At 41.0% G+C, this 17256-nt stretch overlaps 1 protein-coding gene across 1 annotated transcript in view; it reads left to right on the forward strand.

The window, feature by feature from the left end:
• The first annotated feature begins 11728 nt into the window (after nucleotides 1-11728).
• Nucleotides 11729-17256, forward strand: part of ARSJ (arylsulfatase family member J) — a 40952-nt gene continuing 35424 nt past the window's right edge. The window contains exon 1 of the mRNA XM_089527069.1: nucleotides 11729-12054. Within this exon, the coding sequence (XP_089383195.1) occupies nucleotides 11729-12054 (326 nt within the window). The remainder of the gene's footprint in view (nucleotides 12055-17256) is intronic.

Raw genomic sequence — 17256 nt, forward strand, 5'->3', positions numbered from 1 at the left:
ACAAGATATGAATGCTGTACACTCTTATGTGATCCATTAAATATATGTAAGCAGGGAAGGCTTGCATAAAGGAAGGAAAAGGTAGAACCCTTAGATGCATCAAAAATGTGTGTGTATTTAAGAATATGTAAAAATTGAGCCCCTTATTACAGACTCTGTGTGAATTTTCTCCATCAGTGGGGATTGTTCAAGCCACCTATTACTTTGCCATTTTCCCCCCTGGCTACTTCCTTGATGTCTTTTCAAGATCACACTCACAAGTGTTTTGGTCACAGGATAATTGTATGTATTCAGTTTTAGATTACCTTATGGGCGTGACATTTGCATGCACAATGATTCAGTGGAAAGGATTGGTGTCTATTTTATTGGACTCTAAGCGCTCTTTGATGGATTGAGTAACACCACCTTCAGTATGCTCTTTCCTGATCTTTCTATAGATTTTATGCCTAGTATTAATCATATCCACTGGTCCATTAGGTCTTTGATAGGTCCAGTATATCTAAGCTCTATTTATAAAGTGTCAAACATGTCAGTTCCCCCATCTTTGCCTGTAATCTCATGAAAATACCGATCTCCCGAAGTAAAGTAAAAGAGAGAGAGAAGATTTCCTTCCCTGTTAATCAAGTTTATTATGTGTCATGCTGGTTTTTTTCCATAAATTCTTCTTTAGCTTGTATGATGGCTCTAATTTTTAAATTATTCCATCATAACTATGGCTATTTCCCCCGATATCAAGAGTAGAGCATTGCCATATTAACACATCTGTGTACTTTTCTGTTTTAAAATCTATTTGGGAGCATGATAATCAAACACAATGAGATATGATAGTCTACCTGTCCCTTAAGACCTTTGACAGTGACCTCCATGGAATGTATCCAAGGCTATGAAGTCAAAGAAACCACCAAAATAAGGTAGGGCAGGAAAAGTTCCAAGTATGATCTCTCATCACTGTTTCCATAATCACAACAGCAAATGATATATTGCTCCCTGTGAAAAGTAAGGATAAACCCATCATTTTAAACCCCATAAATCTCAAACTCTCCTTCATTTGGATTGCAGAAGTAATTCTATGGATTTTGGAATTTTTTTTCACATGCAAATATGAATGCATACATCTTTCTAGTGCAGACATGAGATTAGATCCCCAGCCTGAAATGGGAATCAGCCACAAATGGGAATATTTATGTTTGGATACAGCTGGAAGCATATACAAGCACACCATTGTTTTAAGTGTCACTTGTACATTTTAACAGAATACAAATGGTGTGTAAACTCTCATTGTACTCATTGAGTGCAATGGTCTGTAATGTAACACAATTTTCATGGATGAAGACTAAACATTCCAGTTCACGTGTGAACAACCCAAGGACTGTGAATGGCCCCCAGATTCCTAATGTGCAGGCTGTGTGCCCAGCTAAAACCACTGCTGAATGATGATAAAGATCAATGGGAGGAAGAGGAGACTAAAGCTGTTTCCACATTACTAACAGAAGTACTAAAGCAACAATATCAATAAAGAGTACTGGGGTGGAGAGAAAGTTTTCGTGTCTCCTTTTTTTAGTGACCCCAAAACAACCTCTCACTCCACCTCAGTAATCTTCTATAGGACCTATAGGGGTAAGATAAAGATAAAGCCCCTCGACCCTATTTATGAATGTACTGTTTTCATAGCTGGTTAGATATGTACATGCAGATATGTGTATAATATGTGTATGTATCTTAGCTGTACAAATCTAACACCAGATGCCACTTTCAGGACCAGAAAAGATTATGTATCCTTGTTGTAGATGCTACAGTGGCTTGGATAACATGACTCTCTAGTCTCGTTGGCACATAATTGCCCATTTTTTAAAACAAATATTCTTTAAAAGAACAGCAAAGAAAACAATGTCTCTTCTTCTTCCACTTATTTCCTTAGCATATTCAGTATTATGTCCTATCTGGAGGAGGCCTCCTCAAATCATGGAGAAAATGGGAGCCCAGAAAACAAGAGCCAGAGGAAACTGGTAACCCTGCCTTGGAACAATAGAAGTATGGTAACTCTGCTCTGAAAGCTGAGTCCACATGTTGACCTAGAAGAGTGGAAGTTGGAAACTGAGCTACTTCATTATTAGCAATACTGCAGATCAAAATAACAGCAACAAAAGTGCAGGCAAGGCATTTCCTGCCTTAAAAGGGAAACACTGATATAATGATGCCAACTGTGTTGAGGTACAGTTAGGTATACACATCCAAGGTCATTTCTATGCTGAAAAACAACTGCTCCGCTACCTGCATTTGGTGTTATGGCATTCCTTGGTCTCTAATTTTCTGACATTCAGCTTGTTCTTTGGATTCTTCTCATCAGTAATTCCCTGACTGGCATTTGACCCTATTTGGACTGCTATTCATGCTTAGACCTGGACTGCTTCGACTATGCTTCTACTCCTATTCACCCTTTCTGTATGACCCTGGAGTGTCTTTTTTCCCTCTTGAATCAGAGGTGCACTCCCCTGGGTACTTACCACCCTGATATAGGGCATTCATTTACACAGTTTTCTAGTCAAAATCCCTTAAGTGTTACATGGTTGTGTATATTCTTGGTAGTACTTGCTCCATATATTAATTTCTAAACATATTTTACTATTTGTTCTTGTTTTAAGGATGCTTTAGAATACCAGGCCACAAGCAATGGAAAATGCTCATACATGTAAGCATAGTTTTCCCCCCTATTTATTATATTTACATTACCCAGAGAGCTCCAATTATTGGGAAGTCTAAAAAATGCAATCAATCAGTCAATCAAGCCATAAAGCAGAAACACAAGCTACCATTTACTTGGCCTAAAAATATTTATTGACAATTTTACACTCACGCAGTATGTAAAAGTCTTACAAAAATGAATCACATTTTTGAGAAGCTGATTGAGAATTTTACAGATGGCATCACTTAATGGCTTTCACTTATGAATAGCCAAAGTGATAGTGAGTATGGTAATGCTTGTGTTTAGTTTGCAAATATTTGCCACAATATTTGTTGAAGTAATAAATTTTGCTTTATTTTTACGCTAAGGTTTGACATAAATTTTCCATCTTTCTTCCCCCTATGAGAAATATTCCAGCACATAAGCCAAATAGTTTTCATGTGTGTTTTGGAAACTTCCCAGCCCATTATCCATAATGGGGTTTTCTTGTATTTGCCTACAAAATAACTACAAGCAGCAACAATAGTCAAAATAAAGGTTTATGAGCACATTAAATTCATGTTAGAGGGGTTGTTTTTTGGGAGGGGGGTTGGCTCTCATGATATCCACTATCCAGTAGTACCTCATGATACATTATTAGCACCTTCTATAAAGACTGTAGCAATTAACATCTATTATAACCATGAAAATCTTTGTAGTTAAAGCCAGATAATGGAAAGAGAGCCAATCATTTTTGGAATGTGTAATTTGTCAATTAATGGTTAATAAACATCACATCTTATCTAAATATGATAATAAATAAGAGGCAAATGCATAATTTATCCTAACAAAATAGTTGTAAAGCATAAGTAGCTGCCTTATATATTTGATCTCTATCAATTTATCTATTAGACCAAGTATTATCTATTCAGATCAGTAATGGCTCTCTATAGCTTTATACCCAAGGCCTTCACATCCCTTGTACATGATACTTTTAATCAGAGATGCTAGATATATGCACCTTCTGTATGTAAAGCCCAACAAAACACTAGCCCATGTTGTGTTGTATATCCCCTGAAAACAAATACAACAAGAAGACGAGGTAATAATGCTTTATAAGTGTAGTGATTATGGATATTTTAGCTTTGGCATCATCATAATCCATTTTCCAAAGCAGCCATCTTAGTCTGTTGTTAAAAAAAAAAGGGGGGGGGGATGCAGATTAGTCATACTTAGAGTGAATCCATGGAAACCACAACTAAGTGCCATTGATTTTACTGGGTCTCCTCTAATTATGGCAAAGTCTGGAACCAACCCAGATTCTTGTGGCACCTTGAAGACAAACAAATTTATTATGACATAAGCTTTTGAGTGGACTATAATCCACAAAAGTGTATGCTATAATAAATTTATTTGTCTTTTAAGGCACCATAGCATAGCACTTTCCTCTGAAATAATTCCTGTAAAATATACACAGCAACTTACAACTTTCCCCCCTCAAAAGACAGACCAGAATTATTATCATTATAATAGAGTATGAGAGACAGTCTGAAGCTGAAAGACAGTGGCTTGCCTAGGGCCAGTCAATGGAGTTCATGGCTGACCTCACATTTGAACCAGAGACTTTCATCTCATAATTCATGTTCTGAACCTTTATACTTTATGTTGGAACTTGTCCGCCTCAGTAAAGCAATTTGGATAAAAGTTGTATCAGTCATGTAGAATAAGTTCACTTAGTTTGTTCAAGCCCATTTTATTACATTAAGGAAGGGTGGTTCAATAAGAAAAAAAATAAATCACTGTATATGTACATTCAAAGGAAACCTAAGAAACAAAATTGCTAATATTTTAAAGTTGCATTTTCCAGGCATATTCTTCAATGGCACCAGAATGGGTGGCAGCAAATCCAAGCCAGTTTGTGGTTGAAAAGAAATTATGTGCATTCAAATTTTCCAAGTTCTGTGGCAATATTAGAAATACTGAAAACAATCTTTTTGCAAAGTAAGAAACCTCTACAAAGGGATGCTAAAATGGTCTGTCAAGAGACATGGCACCATCACCATGTACTAGAGAAAAATGAAACCAAGTATGAAAATAAACTGCAAACCTAGGGCTTGGAATAGAAATATGGTGGACTAAATTAGGAATAACAAAAAAATATTGAAAAATACAGACATATGTGCAGCACAAACCTATGCATGCTTACTTGAAAGTAACACATATGAGTGGATCCAAGATTTGTCCACTGGCTGCCTATTGGTTTCCGGGCCCAGTACAAGGTGTTGGTTATTACCTTTAAAGCCCTAAATGGCTTGGGTCCAAGCTATCTCAGAGGCCACCTCTTCCCATACAATCCTCCCTGCACTCTCCGGTCCTCTGGGAGGAACTTGTTGCAGCCTCAAAAATTGAGGCTTGCGGCGACCTCCCGGAGGGCTTTTTCTGCTGTTGCCCCCAGGCTCTGGAACGACCTGCCAGACGAGATCTGTCAATTAACATCTTTGGACAGCTTCAGATCTCTTCAGGCAGGCCTTCCCAGACTAAAATATCCCGGCCTCAGGATCTCAGGATCTCCCCCCTCCTCAGGATTGTCTCCAAAGCCCCCTTTTCTTTTCTTTAGAACTGAAGTTGCAGTGGTTTATCAGTTGATATTATTTTGTTTAATTTACTGTTGTTCTAACTAGTTATTGTGGTTTTAATTTAGATATGCAGTTTAATAACTTTTTAAGGGGGGAGGGAAATATATTGTTTTTATGCTGTATTTTATTTTAATGTTGTAAACTGCCCGGATTGGTTCGCCACAGGGCGGTATATAAATAAATTTATTATTATTATTATTATTATTATTATTATTATTATTATTATTATTGTCTTCCATGGACAGAAAGATTCCATCCACAGAAGGCACCTTTGCTGAATTTACAGGGAACACTCCTTCTCTCCCCCTCCCCCATTCCCACAACCCACCCCCGTCTCCCAAGAAAAAGTAATAGTGATTCAGTTGTTGATAATGTCAGCAAGATTTAACAGATGCAGAGTTATTCCAGTCCAAGAGGTGATATACTAGGCCCCAATAAGCAGTCAAGAAGGAAATCCAAATGGAAATCGAAATGGAAAATCCAAATGGCTTTTACTTTCTCCTTCATTTGTAACTGTAATACCATTTTTTCTTTAGAACTCTCCACATGGGCCAAAAAGCCCATATTCTCCCTGGCCTCCAAAATCCCAGGAGCATGATTGCACTGGATACTGTCAGACCGGACACAAATCCAGTGAATCTGTCCTGATCCTGGGGTAAATGCCCATAATGCAGTTCAAGTTGCCCCCGATTTGCCACACAGTTTCTCAGAAACTCCATGGCAAACCCTCGCTGTTTAAATGCCCCCAGAAGGAAACATATAAGGGCATCTGGCCAACGCAAGTATGCCCTGTGTAGTTCAACACAAAATGTCATAGAGAAAATCAAATCCAACTTCTCTAGGCAGGGAAATATTGTGAGGAATAAGGCTAGAACCCTTAAAGAAGTTCCTGGGGAAGGGGATTATCATTTGTTGTTATTCACCATCAAGGGGGCTACTATTTATAGTGGCCCACCCTAGAAATAAAAGACCTCCATGAGCCCTGGTAATCAACAAATTGTTGGTTCTCCTCTGTGTCCTGCAGGTGTGCAGCAACCAAAACAAACAAAAACCAGGCCCAAACAGCACTGTCTGAGGTGCTTAATAATAATAATAATAATAAGTTTTATTTATATACCGCTATTCCAAAGATCATAGCGGTGAACAGCAAGTAAGCTAATTAGCAAGTAAGCTAATTTGCCCCCAACAGTCTGGGTGCTCATTTTAGCGACCTCGGAAGGATGCAAGCCTGAGTCGAGCTTGGGCCCTTTTGCTGGTCTTGAACTCGCAACCTTGTGGTTTTGAGTGAATGGCTGCAGTACAGGCATTTAATCACTGCACCACCAGGCACTTCTGCACTCTGCTGTGAGCTGCTGTTGACCTCAACAGCAGCTCACACCAGAGTGCAGAAGCACAACCCAGTATGCATTACTTGCCAATAAAGCACTGACCAACCTGAAATAAGGCACTTCTTCCAAAGTCCTTGGAGGCTTTTATCTTCCTGTTGCAAAATATATACAAAGTATTTACAAAAGAAGCACAAACTCTCCAACACACCAACTCCTCCCTTCAACCCACACCTGTCCTGCATTCCAAAGCCCTTATATATGGTGGTGATGCCATTAGGGTTGACACCTGGTGTTTCTTAACATTTACATTCAGAAATTATTTTACCACTTCTTCAGGGACATTTTACCAACACAGATCTGGTCTGGTTACAATCCATTACAATCCATTTGTAATGTTGGCTTCTCCCTTTCCTGATACCATCCACTTAAATGAATAGACCCACTGACATATACAGAACTTGTTATTCATTACTTACATGAGTTTCAGACATTTTCATAGATTCTTCTTGTTGTGTGCCTTCAAGTTATTTCTGACTTACAGTGACTCTAAAGTTTGTTCAGAGAGGGTTTGCCTTTGAGGCTGAGGCTACATCTGCACTGCAGAACTAATGCAGTTTGACACTGCTTTAACTGCTACGGCTAAATGCTATAAAATTCTGGGATTTGTAGTTTTGTAAGATATTTAGCCTCTATCAGAGAGCTATGGGGCCACGATGAACTACAAATCCCAGAATTCTATAGCATTGAGCCATGCCAATTAAAGTGGTGCCCAAATGCATTATTTCTGTAGTGCAAATGCATCCTGAAAGAGTGTGACTTGCCCAAGGTTACCCAGTGGGTTTCCATAGCTGAGTGGGAATTCAAATCCTTGTCTCAGAGATTCTATTCAACTAGAACTAAAATTGGGTTTATTCCAGGAGAATCAATTGCTTCCTTCTAAATTGAAGAAGGGAAGTGGCACTAGGGACCACAGTGCAAACATATAATGGCTAATGAAGCAAGCAAATGAATTCCAGGGGGAGAATTGCCATATGCTTTATAAACGACAGCAAAACATTTGACTGTGTAGAGAACAAAAAGGAATGGGTGGCTCTAAAGGTTATGGGAGTGCCACTGCGTGTGATTCAGGACAAGAAGCTACCATAAGGACAGAATCTGGAGAAACAGATTGATTCCCAGTTGGCAAAGAGGTCAGGCAAGGATGCATTCAATCACCATACTTGTTCAACATATATGCATCATAAGAAAAGTAAGTTTAGACTCAGAAGAAGCAGGAGTGAAAGCAGAAACATCAACAGTCTTAGATATGCAGATGATACCATATTACTAGCAAAAAAAAAATCACAGACTTGGAAGAATTACTAAAGGTCTAAGATGAAAATGCAAAGGTAGGCTTCATGCTGAATATAAAGAAAACAAAAATAATTATCACAAAAGAAATATATAAATTTAACCTAGACAATAAAGAAATTGAAATAGTTAAAGAGTTCCTGTACCTATGATCAAACATTGATCAGAATAGTTTTTTGTGGTTTTTTCAGGCTATGTGGCCATGTTCTAGAAGAGTTTATTCCTGACGTTTCACCAGCATCTATGGCTGGTATCTGAATACGCCAACCACAGATACTGGTGAAACATCAGGAATAAACTCTTCTAGGACATGGCCACATAGCCCAAAAAACCCACAAAAAAATATGGATGCTGGCCATGAAAGCCTTCGACTTCACATTGATCAGAATGTTGACCGCAGCCAAGAAATAAGACTGGGGATGGAAAGGGCAGCTATGAAAGAACTAGATAAGATCCTAAGGAGTAAAGATATACAACTGAGCACTAAAATCAGAATTGTCCAAGCCATAGTATTCCCCATCACCCTGTATGGATGTGAGAGCTAGACAGTGAAAAAAGCAAATAGGAAAAAAATAAACTCATTTGAGATCTAGTGCTGGGGAAGAGTGCTGAGGATACCATGGCTGGCCAAAAAGACAAACGGGTCCCTAAATAGATCAAAACAGAATTCCCCATGGAAGCCAAGATGACAAAAGTGAGGCTATCATACTTTGGCCACATCATGAGATGGCATGATTCACTCAAAAAGACATTAATGCTAGGAAAGATGGGTGGCAACAGAAAGAGATGAAGGCTGCACACCAGATGGCTAGATTCAATTAGGGAGGTCATGGGCCTAAATCTACAAGACTGAAGCAGAGCAATGGAGGACAGGGGATGTCTTGGAGACGTCTCATCCACAGGGTCACCATGAATCAGGGCCAACTCCGAGGGCAGTTTACAACAACAAATTGTTATGTTCATGATGTGCAGAATTGGAATGTGATTGGCTAAAAATTATGTTTTTTTAATCATATATATATATATTTTATTTTGTATGTGTTGTTGTTGTTGCATGCCTTCAAGTCATTTCTTACTTATGGTGACTCCTAGGTGACCCAATCACAGGGTTTTCTTGGCAGGTTTCTTTAGAGGGGGTTTGCCATTGCTGAGCTGGGACTTGAACCCTGGTCTCCAGAGTCATAGTCCAATGTTCAAACCACTATACCAGGGGTAGGCAACCTTTTTGAGCCGGGGGCCGGGTTGCTGTCCCTCAGACAACTGGGGGGCTGAAGTCAAAAAATAAATAATTAAATGATTGTAAAAAAAAATAATAATAAATAAATATATAAATAAACCGGGACAAATGTAGGACAAAATTTTCTAATGGAGGACACTTTGTTTAAAATTGGAGGACATGTGAAAAAATTTGTGGATTTTTTAAAAAATGTTAATATAAATGCATGTTTCTGATGCTTCTATAGACAATTGCCCCCCCAAAGGCCCCGGCGGCAATCGGCGGCAGGACTGGGCTGGGGCCGGTCCCAAGGCCTCGCCGGGCCGGATCTGGCCCACGGGCCGCAGGTTGCCTACCCCTGCACTATACCATTCTTTATTGTGTTTATTGTTTGCATATATCATTGTGTGTGAGAGTTTTAATGCCATTTCAAGACTCTTTTTTTCTTTCGTTCTGCATTCATCTGGCTCATTTGCCACTGCCAGACCTGCCTCCCCCCAGCATTTCCCATAGCATGTTCCCATAATGAAGCAGAGAATGACTTCCTTTTGTTTCACACAGTTTTAAATGTTCCTATACTATCCTGCTGTTTTGTGGTTCCATCACCGCTGGTTTAGATGGTGAACTACAAGCATTTATTCCATCACACATTGAGTTTCTGACATTCTCATGAAAGTGTGGCCACGTCTATGCTTCAGTTCTCAGAGCCTGATCAGAATGCAGATGCAGTTTCTCTCTCCCTTCTCCAGCAAGCTATACAGCACTTGCAAAGTTTTCCTCTTCCATGTGGTATCCTTTTAGAGAGGTTTTATTGAGTCCGGAACTGGCAGAATTCTAGTGCAGCAGTTCCACTTCTTCAGAAGACAGTGCTGAGGGATTATTGCTCTGACTGTTGGCACTAAAGCTTGGAATAACAGAGGCTCTATTTTCTACTGTTTAGTATCTGGAGGAAACTGGTAGATGAGGTTGCCTAGACATGTAAATGTATCAACAATAGAAAAATGACACCTATTTCAAATGTAGGTGAGGCAAGCGATTGTTGGAATCAGTGTTGGGATCAGTAATGGACTGGATGAGGGACAATAAAGTGAGATCCAATCTAGGTTAGATGGAAGTATTGCTGAGGCTTGTGCGGAATTTTGTTTTAGTCTGGTTTTTCAAACCAGAACTTGCTAATGTTGGGAGAAAGTGAAACTGACACATTCTTGATCCCCAATAGTATTATTCCCAGTATTCTTATGTTCAGTGTCTGATCATCTGCATGGTGTTCAAGCAGTTTCAGAAAGAGGTGGCATTCCCCCCACGCTGGCTCTAGTGAAAGTTTCTCTGACAAGCTTTCACAACAGCCTCCCTTTCCTGGGCGTCTCTCAGAGCTGCCTATGAAGAAAGGAGGGGGGCAAGGTTTCAATCTTCACATTCTCAGGAGCACTGGTCACTTGGCAAGTTGTGCCCAGAGGGGGCTTCCTTGGACACTGATGAGATACACCAAAGAGAAACACGACCCACTGGCCCATAGGCCTCCTAGAATCATAGTGCTGGAAAAGTCCTCAGGGGCCATCCAGTCTAAACCCATTGTGCCATGGAGGAAGACAGTATCAAAGCACAGGACATACTAAAACAAATGATAGTCCTTGCTCAGAGGGAAACCATACTTGCCCATAGGGGGACATGGGAAATATCTCCAAGGTTTCCCTATGGACAAGTATTCTATGTTTCCCTATGGGCAAGTATTCCCCTATGTTTCCCTATGGGCAAATATTCCCCTATGTTTCCCTATGGGCAAATATTCTCCAATGCTTCTCTATGGGCAAGGACTGTCGTTTGTTTTAGGATGTCTTTCAAAGCACCTCAAGAGAGGACCCTCCAGCCTCTGTGTGAAAACCTCCAAATGTGGAGGGAGAGTGTTCCTCTGGCGAACAGTCAGGGAAGTTCCTCCCAATGTTGAGGTGGACTCTCTTTCCCTGGAGCTTGCAGCCATTGCTTGCTCCATCTTCAATGGGTCCTCCCTCCCATCCAAGGTTCACCTTCTGAACCAGGGCTGTCCCTTGCCTTCCTGGTCCGTGCTCTTCCCGCCTGAAGGTCCCGAGGGCGCGGGGTTTTCTGTGGCTCCTTCTGGGCTGGCCAGGCAGGGCTGGGAGCAAAGAGGGAGGCGAGGGGAGAGGGAAGGAGGGCGTCCTCCTCCTCCTCCTCTTTCTCCTCCTGGCTCCTTGCTTCCCGCCCTTCAGGAGCGACGGGACCTTTCTTTTTGGATAGAGAGGACTGAGGGGCCCCTGGCTCTCCTCCACCTTCAGAGGGGCTGAGGAGGATGGGGACAGGAGGGCGCCCTCGGTTTTCCCGGGGAGAGGCGGGATAGACATCCAAGTCTTCTTCTTCTTCTTGCTATTATTATTAAGGGCGCCCCTCAGCCTGGTCGCCATGGGCCCCGAGGGGAGGAAAAGAAGCAGAGCCCGCCTAGTTCCCTAACCCTCCTCTCCCCCAGAAGGGAGGGGCTTGGCCGCCTGGGGCTTGCCCTCGGACCCGGCTCTGCCGAGGGAAAATGCGAGCCGGGGCTTTGCTGGCCGGCTTCTTCTCCGTGCTCAGCCTCCTCAGCTCCGGCTCAGCGCTCGGCGGAGAGGCCCCTGGGCTCCGAGAAGGAGAAGGGCCTGAGCCCCCGCCGGCCCCCTCGCAGCAGCAGCAGCAGCAGCAGCCGCCCCACCTGGTCTTCATCCTGGCGGACGATCAGGGCTTCCGGGACGTGGGCTACCATGGCTCCGAGATCCGGACGCCCACCTTGGACCGGCTGGCGGCCGAAGGCGTCAAGCTGGAGAACTACTACGTCCAGCCCATGTGCACCCCGTCCAGGAGCCAGTTCATCACCGGGAGGTAAGGGCTGGGGCTGGGGCTGGGGCTGGCTCGGGGCGAGCAGGCTCGTCCTCCTCCTTCTCCAGGAAAGGCCCCCCTTCCGGCTCCTTCTGTCCAGGAGGAAGGTCACGGTGGCCCTTTGGAGCCAGGGCGACCAGGGCAGGTCCTACATTTCAAGCTGCTGTCCAGGAGGAACTCCACACTGTCCTCCATTCTGAGCCAGAGTGACCAGGCGTCCTCCTTTTCCAGGACAGACCGTCCATTCCCACCTCCTTCTGTCCAGGAGGAATGTCATCATGGCCCTTTGGAGCCAGAGTGACCAGGACAGGCCCTACATTTCAAGCTTCTCTCCAGGAGGGATTCCACAATGTCTTCTATTTTGGGAGACCAGCTGCCCTTTTTTCCCAAGACAGGTCCTCCATTTCAGCCTTCTGTCCAGAAAGAATTCCACACTGTCCTCCATTTTGAGCCAGGGTGACCAGGCGTCCTCCTTTCCCCAGAACATGTCCTCCATTTCCACCTTCTGTCCAGGGGGGATTTCCAAAGGTCCTCCCCTTCTGAACCTGACTTTGAAGCTCAAGTAGACTAAGACCTACTTGTTTAGACAGGCTTTTAAAACAGAAAGGTTTGAAGGCGTGCGATGAAGTGCAGTGATATATTGTTTTCATGTATTTTTAAGCATTTTAATCTTTTTGAAGCACTTGATTTTTAGCACTGACTTTGTTTGAATTATTGAAGTAATCTGTTCTATTTCAAAATACTGTTTTTGTATGTTTTTTAACTGTATGGTGTTTTTTAACGTTGTAAGCCGCCCTGAGTCCCAGCCCTGGGAGAAGGGTGGATAATAATAATAATAATAATAATAATAATAATAATAATAATGAATTTGCATTCATATGAGTATTTTTAACTTTTATTTTGTCAGGTCCCATTTAAGGTGATCATTTTATGAGGTTTTTATTTGGCAAGATTTGTTCTGGGGAGTTTTGCCATTATGAAGTCGAAGGCTTTCATGGCTGACACCTATAGTCTTTTGTGGGTTTTTTGGGCTATGTGGCCATGCTCTAGAAGAGTTTATTCCTGACGTTTCACCTGCATCTGTGGCTGGCAAAACATCAGGAATAAACTTTTCTAGAACATGGACACATAGCCTGAAAACCCCACAAAAGACTATATAGCTTTGCCATTGTCTTTTCCAGAGGCTGAGAGTGTGTGACTTGCCCAATGGGTTTCATGGCTGAGCTGGGAATTGAACCCTGGTCTCCAGTGTTATAGTCCAATACTCAAACCACTATGCTTCTCACACCACATAAAATTCAAATATACCATCAGTCTTTTAATCCTCTGCTCATAGGCATGGAAGGAGCCTTGTGGTCTCCAAAACCTCTAATGGGGTTCATGTACAATCATGTGAAAAAGTAAGGCCCATTGAGTTCAGTGGGACATGCCTTCTCCATAAACTGAGTATAAAATTGCCCCTTTATTATCACAGAAGGTTTTGTAGCTGGAGATTCTGTGTTTTCTGACCTTTGAAGTACTTTAGGGACAAACACACACAATATTGGTGTGCAAAGGGATCTTGTAGCACCTTTGAGACTGACTGAACAAAAGAAACTGGTAACATGAGATTTGGTAGACTTGAATCTAATTGAATCATTGGAAGTAGACTCAAGTCTACCAAACCTCATGCTTACCAATGTCTTCCTGTCATTTAGTCTCAAGGGTACTACAAGATCCCTTTGCATACTGATTTTCCAGACTAACAGGGCTATATCTTTGAATTCCACCACTACTTTATTTGTGTGTATAAAACAGACAGACCATATGTATAACTTCAGAGAGTGAACATCACTTGAAAGGATTGCCCTTAACCAAAATTTAAAGATGTTAGTGACTTAATAATAATAAAATCAAAACTATTTTGCTAAATCCATTGTTTGTTAAATGAAAATTTGGCACTAATTGTTCACTTTGTAATATTAGTTTAGCAGCTGATTTACAGGGGTATCCTTAAAGGCTGTTTGTCACTCCATTCACATAAAAGCTGCCAAAAAGTGGGCATCTTCCTAGGTCTGAGTTGTTAACATAACTTGAGAAGAAAGGGAAATCTGAATCTTTGCACCAGAAGGTTCTCATTTGCAAAGTCAAGCAGAAACAGCAAGTGAATGAATGAAAGTTCAAGTTGTTCCATTTGCTTGTCTTGCTTAGCTCCCATCTTTTCTTGTAAGTCATGAGAAAATCACTCTGCCTCCAGTTGGCCAATCCTTAACACCTCAGTTGGGGGAAAACCCTGCAACTGAGGGGGGGGGGGGGATCCTGCAGTCCAAAGGGAGTGAGTGCTGGTTGCAGTAGAATTTCATTTGGAATAGCTGTGTGATCTTATAATTCAGGTGCTACTCTTGTAATAACAGGTACCATGTTGTAAGGCTGGATCTATCCTTGGATAGATTTGGATTCTGTAAGGCAGCCAAAATTCTACTATTTCATATGGTCTTTAGTTTTTAAAACTTTTTTTTGTAATTTTTCGAAATCAGTTTTATAAAAAAACAACAACAATTTTTTGTTGTAAAAATCTTTTTTTATTGTGCTTTACTCTGATGGACTGAAAAGCAATTAACAGATATTTAATTATAAAGAAATAAAGAAATACACAACACCTCATGTCATATTAAACACATTTACAAGTGTATTTTTAGATGGCTGTGTTCTGGGGTCAAAAATACATTCACTGAAAACACTTTCAAACTTTTTTATATTTTGTAACACAGTGCACTGGAGAACAGCCAGATATTATGTTCCACTTATGCATTCTGACTGTAACATAGCTTTTGAAAGTAACTGTCTAAAATTGTACTCCAGTTTATCCAAAATAATGATTTTCAAATCAGATTAGCTTCATATCTCTTAGAAAAAAGTTGGTGGACTGAGTATGTCCTTTCCTTACACAGAGTCAGAAATGTATGTCACCAAAATAGCTAAAATTATACACTTTATAGCAGCTGTATCAAATGTATAGAGTCTGATTTGTAACTGTGATAATCCATTCTGAACATGATGTACAAAAGATCTTTATTTTTCCAGTTTTCCAGTTTACAGTTTTACTCTGCGTGGTTTTGACCTTTGAGCTTTCAGATGAAATCCAGTATAAGGGCCGCAGGACCACTGTGTCTTCTTCAGCTGATTACAGTGGCATTCAATGTTGGGGCAACTATCTACAGAAGACACACCTCTCAAAATTATTTGACTGTTTGGGTTTCCTAAAGAACAGGCATGAAGCCTATTATTCCTCCTACTCATTTTCTAGGTATGTAGGCTCTTAGGGTTTCAAGACTTCTGTTTCTCTCTCACATGTTATTTTTCATGTAGCTCTCATTATTCTAAATACATTCCAGAAATGGGGTGAAAAACCATGGTCTTACATGTTTTGTTGTTGTGTGCCATCAACTCATTTCTGACTTCTGGCAACCGTAAGGGAAGCTATCATAGGATTTTCTTGGCAAAATTTGTTCAGAGGAGGTTTGCCTTCCTCTGAGGCTGAAAGGGTGTGACTTGCCCAAGGTCACCCATTGTGTTTCCATGACCAAGTGGGGATCTGAAACCTAGTCTCAGTGATGGCGAACCTATGGCATGTGTGCCAGAGGTGGCACTCAGAGCCCTCTCTGTGGGCACATGTGCCATCATCCCAGCACAGAGTTTGCCAGAGTTTGTTAGAAAGCCAGAGGGACATGGCACTTTGCAATAAATAAGTGGGTTTTGGGTTGCAATTTGGGCCCTCGGCCTCGAAAAGGTTCACCATCACTGCTCCAGAGCCCAATGTTCAAACCAATATATCATATTGGCTCTGCTATGTTTACAATATAATTAAAATGCAACATGTAAGGGATGTCCCAACCCCCGCCTCATATTGTGGTCCATTTGCAAACAAGTTGTCTACTATGTTATGCACAAATGAAATTGCCCACCTTGTGGCTACTTCAGTAATTGTTATATGATTGAATCTTTACTTTTATATTTGCACACAGGCATGTACTGAGGCACTTGCTTCTGGTATTAAAATATTTGAAAAGGTATAGTGAATGAGAATGACATCTCTGTATGTATGGTACAAATTACCAGGTATCTGATGAATTATGTAAATTAGCATGATGCATGAATGTGAAAACCCACTTTCACTTATATTAGTATCAGCAAGCTTGTTTTAATAAAATGAAAACTGATTTAACTTGGTTGGAAGAGCTGGAAACATAGTGAGAGACAGCTATGGAGCCACCTGAAAATGCTCTGCAGACCAGACCTATAGTTTACAGATGTCTAGTAGGCAGGGTCTTCAGGGCTATATGACAATATTTCATTCAGCTGGCCATGAGAAATGTTTTTGTCTAGGTGATGATCTTTCCCTATTAATTGTGGAGAAACTGGAACTTCATCGTGGCTCAGGAGAGAACTGAAATCTGAAGAAATGTAGATTGCCAATCTTGATTGCTAGCTATAAAGCTCATATTGTTTAAATTAGGCAAGGAGAGAATTAAAACAAATCGATTGGGTGAGGAGGAGTGCATGTGCTTATTAAAGCAGGCTGTTCAGACAATGAGTCTAAAAATCCAGTTGCTGTGTTTTTGGAAACCATTATAGGAAAAATGAGATTTCCCTTCCTTTTGGTCTGATTTTCTTTAAAGTGTGCTAGACTGGCATGATTGAAACTACATTTGCTTTGCCATTTTACTTTTAGAGCAAGACACAATCCACAACACATAGAGCACACTTTCATGCAGAGGAGTGTGTTCCTGTTTTAGAGTTATGGAAAATAAAGTATGAATTGTGTTCAAGGTATTTTTATAGTTATGAGTAGCATCTTTAATTTTGCTTTGAAGAGACACGGTTTAAAGTGCTGCAGTATTATAATATGTTTTCGGATAGGGAGGAGAGATGCTAATATTAACTCAAAGCCAATGCCACAAAAGCTAGGGCAGTCCTGGACAGAACACGTTACAATTGTCCTAGGAAGTTACGGAGAGATGTAAGACATAAATAAGGTGTAAATTCTTTCCCCTCTTCTAAAAAGAGGACAGAAGTCTTTCTCATTGCCTTTATGTCCTGTTGAACTATTTGTATTCTTGGTGAACGAATGGATCTAAAAATATGTTAAAACTTCAAGAGAATCAGTGGCAGGAATTCTTTTTTCCTAAGCTTCAAATACAGGACTTCAGCACAAACAGATCTGCC

The sequence above is a fragment of the Sceloporus occidentalis genome, unplaced genomic scaffold, assembly GCF_023333645.1.
Source record: "Sceloporus occidentalis isolate IW3139 unplaced genomic scaffold, rSceOcc1.0.p SCAF_5, whole genome shotgun sequence".
NCBI lineage: Eukaryota > Metazoa > Chordata > Lepidosauria > Squamata > Phrynosomatidae > Sceloporus > Sceloporus occidentalis.